The sequence below is a fragment of the Montipora foliosa genome, chromosome 12, assembly GCF_036669935.1.
Source record: "Montipora foliosa isolate CH-2021 chromosome 12, ASM3666993v2, whole genome shotgun sequence".
Taxonomy (NCBI): domain Eukaryota; kingdom Metazoa; phylum Cnidaria; class Anthozoa; order Scleractinia; family Acroporidae; genus Montipora; species Montipora foliosa.
This window is the reverse complement of record NC_090880.1, coordinates 39693527-39701026: the sequence shown is the minus strand read 5'-3', so window position 1 is coordinate 39701026 and position 7500 is coordinate 39693527. Positions and strand designations below refer to the sequence as shown.

At 40.3% G+C, this 7500-nt stretch overlaps 1 protein-coding gene across 1 annotated transcript in view; it reads right to left on the bottom strand.

Moving 5' to 3' along the window:
- The window catches only part of LOC137980137 (uncharacterized), an 8441-nt gene extending 1849 nt beyond the window's left edge, over nucleotides 1–6592 (bottom strand). Inside the window, exons 1-5 of the mRNA XM_068827501.1 lie at nucleotides 6493–6592; nucleotides 4833–5435; nucleotides 3083–3211; nucleotides 2248–2358; nucleotides 437–912 (exon numbers count right to left, since the gene is read on the bottom strand). Of these exons, the coding sequence (XP_068683602.1) occupies nucleotides 437–912; nucleotides 2248–2358; nucleotides 3083–3211; nucleotides 4833–5352 (1236 nt within the window). The 5' untranslated portion in view covers nucleotides 5353–5435; nucleotides 6493–6592. The remainder of the gene's footprint in view (nucleotides 1–436; nucleotides 913–2247; nucleotides 2359–3082; nucleotides 3212–4832; nucleotides 5436–6492) is intronic.
- Nucleotides 6593–7500: the final 908 nt, after the last annotated feature.

Genomic DNA, 7500 nt, shown 5'->3' with positions numbered 1-7500 from the left:
TTACATCAACAATCGCTTTTGGGGTGTCATGCTTCTTTATAGCCCATGTATGCAGCGAAAGATTGAAAATGATGGTTCGATCACAGAATGGAATGTTATCGTCCGTGTGTTGTCTAGCGAACGATTGCTTGTGACTGTCTTTTTGACAACCTAAAAGTCATCTTTACTTGACTGGAAAAATGACTTTCGCTAGTTTACAAAAAAATGAGCATAATAAGTGCCTGTATTAGATTGCGGCGCCAAGATGGCTACCGTGACTTGACGTCATGACGTCACCCTGGTCAGAGTTTTTCTCTGTCCTTGTGTGAGCCCATTTCCATTAGTAGGGCTAACGCTCACATGGTTCATATGGGGTAGAAAACTAGCACATCACATTACACTCTAATCAGTTAAGTCTAACTGAAAATTAGTCTGCTTGGTATTCCTGCGACATTACCTGTTCAGTGTGAAATCTCCTGTAGCAGCCGCTGTACAGTTCTCTCTGATCGTGGATCGCAGTGGTGCTCTTCCATATCACCGTTCCTCGGTAATATCGCTTAAGCACGCTGATAAAGCCGTCAATAATCTTTTGATAATTATGAAAGCTCGTGCTTTTCAGCAAGTGCACTCCAGCATTTAAAATAAGAGCGCTGTCTTGATCCATGTCAAAGCGCGTAACCACATTTCGGAGTTCGTTAAGTATCCTTGAAATACTTATAGGTCTCCCACCAAACATTAAGCTCATCTCGTCTGCGGCGGATTGTGTTAGCACATATACCCATAACATTGTGTGGTAGCAGGCCCGAAACACTTGCCAGCAGAGAGGTCTCTTCGAAATGGACTGAAAGAAATATCGGTTCAGGGAATCGCCGTATACCCAAAGTACACCGCGTCCTTGTTGATGTCCGGATCTACCCAAAGTCATAGGAAGACCTGGATAAGAGAAAGGGTGTCGTAAATTTGGCTGAAACTACCAGTGTTTTTTGTTAAACCCCTAATTAACAAGAGACACAGTATTTTCTCTAACTACTTTGAGTTCATCAATAAATACATCTAAGGTATAGTTTAAGCAACCGAATCTTTCACACTGCTTCACATAACGGTAACGTTAACGTTATGGTAGAAACACCAGTTATTACTCAACAAACTGCTCTAATCATTAAATGGAGTTAACTGAATGGAGTGTAGTGTAACGTGAAGTGCTAGATTGTCAAGTAATACATCACCATAGCAACAACAAAGTCACCTAAAACACCCTATATTTTGTCTTTCAACGCTTATATCTCGAAAACGAACTCGGTGAAACAGTTTTCATGCCTGGAAAGTGATCAGCATGCTAAGATCCGCTCTAGAGAATCTTCTTTATTTTCTCAAAGAGGTAACCTGCTAATCACCTTCCGCCAATTAAAAAATGGGGTTACAGATATCTTTTTTGACAGATCAGAATTTAAGACAAGATATATAGCGCTGTTGGATGGCTTTCCTGTTGCTAAGGTAACCGGTTACGTCACATTAAAGGTAAAGGTAAAAGGTAAAGTCACTTTATTTAACGTCGAAAGTTCCTTCAGCTACGACGAGGCTGGTATCAATGGAAGCCGACGGTTCGCCCTTTACCCCCCTCTCTCTGTCAGTGCTCCCTTTAAGGGGATTTAAAAGCTATAGCTACACGGATCAGAGGAAAGTCGAAACAGACGTTGAAGTCACCGAGGATCGAACCAGAGACCTCTCGCTCCGAAAGCCGCGCACCAGCCATCTGAGCCACGACTGCTCCTTAGCGCATTTAATTTAATTCAGCAATAATTGTTGTTTACAAGATCCACAACATAGTTGTTTGGTGGTGCAGTGTTGCAGAGTCAATACATCTAAATAGTACGCTTTCTTGAGAGTGTTAAAACTGTTTTAGCCACCTAAACAACGGCTAAATGGAAGAGGACGAGGCTCCAGGCTCCCAGATAGTCGGGAAAACGAAAACAACTGTGTGTGAAAAGCGAGTGGGAGCTTGGGTCCTCGACTCAAGTCCCCTCTCGCTTTGCACATGCAGTTGTTTTCGTTTTCCCGACTATCTGAAAGCCTGGAACAGGCTACTTCAAACAAAGAAATATTTGCAATAACGTGAAGTTGTATTTTATGATGACGTTCACGAAGCCTACGTCGTTGGTCTTTCTTTAGTTCTCCATTGTTTTGCTATCAATGAGAGATCCTTTCCATTGAAAACTTACCAGTTTTGTTCAAATAGCATTTGCATACACTGCCTATAACAATAGGTACCTGTTTGATGTGGTCTCCACTGCTCATCTGCCCATGCGCCGAATCCATCCAACAGCAGCTTGCATTTCTCCCGGCATGCAATTTGGCTCACAGCCTTGAAACCGTCCATTTCTGTTGAAAGATTAAGGGAGTAAAAATTCTTACTATGTCAAGCGCACTTAAAGTTGAAGCTCAAATAATCGTATTTAGTCATCCTTGGATCTTTACCTTAGAATTTCAGAACTACGATGTGGCTCAATAAAAATAATTCCACTGTCTGCCCCATTCATCGCACAAATTGATCAATCAAAATGTAATAACCCTCAAAGATTTTGAAACTTTGGCCAAGCTACAACGGTATTCCGAACAAAAAAAAAGAATGCAGTTGGAAATTGTCATTTCGTTTGTTACAAGCTCGACACCGATTCGAGCAGTCGGTGCACCAGCTTTCTTTTTCAATTTTCCAGTTTTTCTTTCTCTTCTTTTTAGAAAATGGCGAGAAAATAGTTTAAGCTACAGCTCGTATTTTCAATCTGTATTTCACTAATGATTTTGGAACGTCCGTTTGGTGGTCCGCTGGCTGTCTTTTGACATTTTTTTCTCGATTATTTAGAATTTACAGCAATGTATGCGTGGTTAGCCCCAATTTTCTTTTTGGATACCGAAATCACTTGCAAAGTTCTGCTTTCTTCGCATAGTTTTGAACCACGCAAAAACATCCCTATATTAATAAGCACTGCCGATAGGAAATCCGACTGAGAAATGCGCAGAACGTATGCGCAATAACAATAGTAGACACCGTACTAAAAGTAATGTTAAGGTGCACTTTTCGAACACGATGCTGCAATTGTCTCACCTTTTGTCATCATTCTCATTGCTAAAGGAACGGAGAACTCAATTTTTCCACCTCCCAATGGTTCCTGCAAGAAATCATGAGTTCTGTTACCCAGGCTCCCGTGATGCTGAAATGAGCCATGTCGGCAGCCTGGGGAGAGAGACAGCCTGTCAAGAACTCAACGACTTCTCCCCCTCAATTGAAGGATTATTCTTAATTGTCAATTTGCTCCAAGTGAGGTACTATCGTTCATTTTGGACACTGAAAGTTTGATAGGGATCATGGGAAATGAACATATTTTTTTAAAAGCCCAACCAAAATGTCTGAACTCGCAGGATTCCAATCTGGGAACGTTTCATTAATAACCCCTTAACTTAACCACTAGACTACCACGTCACGAAATGCGAAGACGTCAATAATTTTTTCTTCCAAATGCCGCTGTAAACGCGTATTAACACCCGCTAAGAAGCAAGCTTACACATTGAAAAATGTCGGTTACCAAACGTCAAGAGAAAGCTAACCATTTTAAAATTAAGCCTTAAACTTAACCATTATTCAGCAATGATTTTATTTGTATAATAATTACTTTTGGTAAATAATCGTGGATGAAAACAGTTCCTTCAAAGTGGGTGCTCCGGGTTTATTTCCTGCATGTCCAAGGACTAATTTTACTTTTTTTCTTATTATCTGCTACCACAAGTCCTGGGACAGAGTAATCTAAATGGAGGATAATACTGCATTTGGAGCAAGCTAACAATGAAAAATAATCATCCTTCATTTGAGGAAGAGATCGTGTTAAAGGACTGCTGGTATCATTCACCTGGTCAGCGATATTTTCTCTGCCGAAGACTAATCAAAAAGTATTGTCTTGGGGCCGCCGTAGATATATCTGTCCGCTATCCATTTGCTTACAGCGTTTATTACTTCAGAGGAAATTCTTATTATGTCAAATTCTTATTATGTTAAGATCCAATTCAGACAGTAAATTTTGCGTGCGCTTAATCAAGAGAAATTGTATTGGCTTTACAATAGTGTGTGAACATAATGGGTCACAACACCCTCTTAATTATTGAAGTCCGTATGACGCTTATTTCTTTCCTCGTTTTTAGCTTTTCGTTTATATATCTAAAGTATGGAGTGCAGTGCTTCAAAAATTTTCCCTCGTAGTTTATCCACGCGTTTTAGCGGGCCTCTGATTTGCACCCAAAGAAATTTGGCCGAGCCAGTTGGGTCCTGGTAACTAGTGAAGTCAAAGGAGTAACTTGTAGAATAGACCATTTTACAGTTGTAGCTGAGTTACCTGGCCTACGAATGGAAGCGAGGCTGCCGATGACCCTGTTTTGATACAAACCTCCGTGCTTTTGTAATGTTAATACGGACTAATTAGAATTACAACAACACAATTTGCATGATAAAAGCAGTCGGGGCTGTATCAATGCAAGGTCACCGGCAGCCTCGCAGCCATTCATAGGCTGGGTCGCAGAGCAAACAACTGTAAAATGGCCTATTCAAAATGGCCGCCGTATTTGCAAAAAGGTCTATTATTGACTTCTTTGACGTCATAAATTATCAGGACCAAACGGGCTCGGCCAAAAATCAAAGGCCCACTACTGTAAAACGCGTGGATACACTATAAGGGAAAGAGTTTTTGAAATACTACACTCTAGACACTACAGACATTAAATGAAAAAATAAAAAAACAGGGAGATCATGCGATACTCTGCTATTCGACGTTAACATGTTGTTATTGTACCGTACAAATTTCATTTACCTCGTATAAACCAGTCAAGAGGGGGGTCTTTTAGCCCCTCGCATAGGGTATAATCTAAAATTATTTCGGCCCAATATTTTCCAGGTTCTTGCGGTAAAAAAACAGCTTTGTACAATCCATTACTCAAATCATATACTGTGGCAGCCATATTGGATGGTCCCCGTATGTTGACCCGCCAAGAATCTCCACCAGTGGTCTTGTTCACATTTTTCACAGAGACAGACTGAATGTAAATTTTGCTGAAGAAACCGGCAGGTCGAATATCCATTTCTTTCACATAGCTTTTATGAGCCTCCGTTTGGAGTTTCGCATTCAGCGGTTTTGCATCCCATGCCATGTGCTGTAAGCATCGACCAATCACGTTCCTCCAGTCATATCTGTGCATGCGCATTTTGCACCAGCTGAGCTTGAAATTCACAACATTCTTTCTGTAGGTCATTTTCTCGTTTTCAATGTCGTCTTGTGCACATGAGCGTGGTGAAATCAAATATGTAAGAATGACCACTGAGAGTATACTCATTGCGCAGGTCAGAGACCCAAAACAGCGCTTTACACTTGGTCCTTGCAGAAGTTGCAAAAAACACTCTCCCGTGTACAATGGTCCTGAATTGCAAGAATATGACGATTTAGATAGCGTTTTTAATACGCAAAAGTAATTATATGCATAAATCGAGTACTGTCAGCCTTTTCGTAAAGTGTTCCTTTATAGAGCGGTTTTCAATTGAGTGTCGAAAGTAATTAGCGAATTCCTTTGGTTTTGCATCACTTCACCCAACGATTGATTCAAAGTCTTCGCGTCACTTTTTCAACCAATCTGGCCTCGGTTGTTCAAAAGGTGGATAGCGCTATCCACCAGATAAATCACTATCCAGCGGATAAACACTAGCAAAACCGACTGAGTTATCCAGTGGATAGCGCTATTCACCCTTCGAACAACTGGGACCAGAAGTAAAACCAAAACCAATAGGCCAGTTTCGTATTCTAACGGTTGGACTGGATCTAGCATGAAATGGAGGCAAATGCGGGCAAATTAATTTGCATTTGAAAAGATTCGCCCGCATTAGCCTCCATTTCATGCTAGATCCAGTCCAGCCGTTAGAATTCGAAAATGGTCTATTTTGGCTCGCACATGCACATTTTCCGCGCTTTGTGTCGGCTAAGACGTAAAGCAAATGATGAGGGGAATGGGGTATTAACAAACTTGCAGCAGAATCAGAGCTTCATCCAGTAACGAGAAAACAGAAAAAACAACAGTGGTGAACATAAAAACTTACAAGATCATTGTCAAATGTACACCAGTATTCTAAGGATACAATACGAGAAATAAATGTGAATTCGTACATTAAAGTACGAAACAATCCGAGGCGAAATTTGTCTATTGAAGGAGACAAAACCAAGTGAGTTATCAGTGTTCCAGTGTTTAGCGCTTTTGATAGGAAAAAGAATTGTTGTAAACAGATATATTCTCCATACTGACTGTACTGAATTCCGAGAAGCTGTTACCCTCTACTAGGTAAAAAGATTGTACAGAGTTAAACATAGTTTGTCTTGTATGTTTACTTACTCTTCAATCTCAGAACCAAGGTTTAAGTCACTTGTAAAAACGAATTAAAACTGAGGTCACTGAAATACAAGTTAGATGAGAAAAAGGCCTACTTACCATTGTCAAAAGGAGTTTTTCTCACTGACGTCGACTTCTGTTAAAACAGCGAATTTGGCGATTTCCTCACTTTTCTACTGCTTACATGTTTTCTTTTACTGCCCGTTATTCATTTTTAATACGTCTAACTCGATTGCACTATGAGCACAAGCAACTCAAGAAGTGGAAACCAGTCAAGCTTTACAAATGTCAAGTACGTACATGGAAAATCTTTGTTTCGACGACAATGTGAACAAGCAACAGTTAATCTTCCACCTTCTATTTTTACTTGCACCAATCGAGTAATTGAATACTTCGCGCGCATTGTTTAAAACCTTTTACGTCTACAAGTGAAAATAATCACGACATTCTTACGATGGAGCGAAGTTATAATTATAATAGTTTAACGTGACGTTTTCGCTGCCGCAGCCGTCGTCGTTTCTGAAACTCTCTAATAAAAAGCGAAGCAAGAACTGAAAATAGATTAAACTGCGAACTCTATGCGTTTAACATTTTGGTACATTTCTGGAACGTCCTCTGCAAACAAAAACAACACGAAATGTTGGAATCTGTTGCTTGTTTACATGTTATCCTTGGTTTGCACCTGAAGTCATGGCGGTCATGTTGTTAATTGGTGTACTAAAAATAGCGAAAAAGTCTTTTGAGAATTTGGCTCTATTATCATGCAATTATTGTAGACTCACTCGGCTACGCCTCGTGAGTCCACAGCATTTTGACCACTGTGATGACGAATATCGTTGTTGATAAGAGTACAGACAACGCTGAACCACTTTCGATTTGTTTTTTACCACAATATTCAACGCCAAAGAAAGTTTTTATTTCAGAGCGTGACCAAAATCATAACTCAAAGAAAGAGCAAGCGTTGTCTATAACTTTCTCGCAATGTGATTGGTTTATTTCCCAAAATGAGCGTTCCTGATTGGCTATTACATTGCGTGACAAATTGACGCAAGCATGACGCGAGCAGCGTTGTCTAGACTCTTATCGACAACGGCAAATTAGCCAATC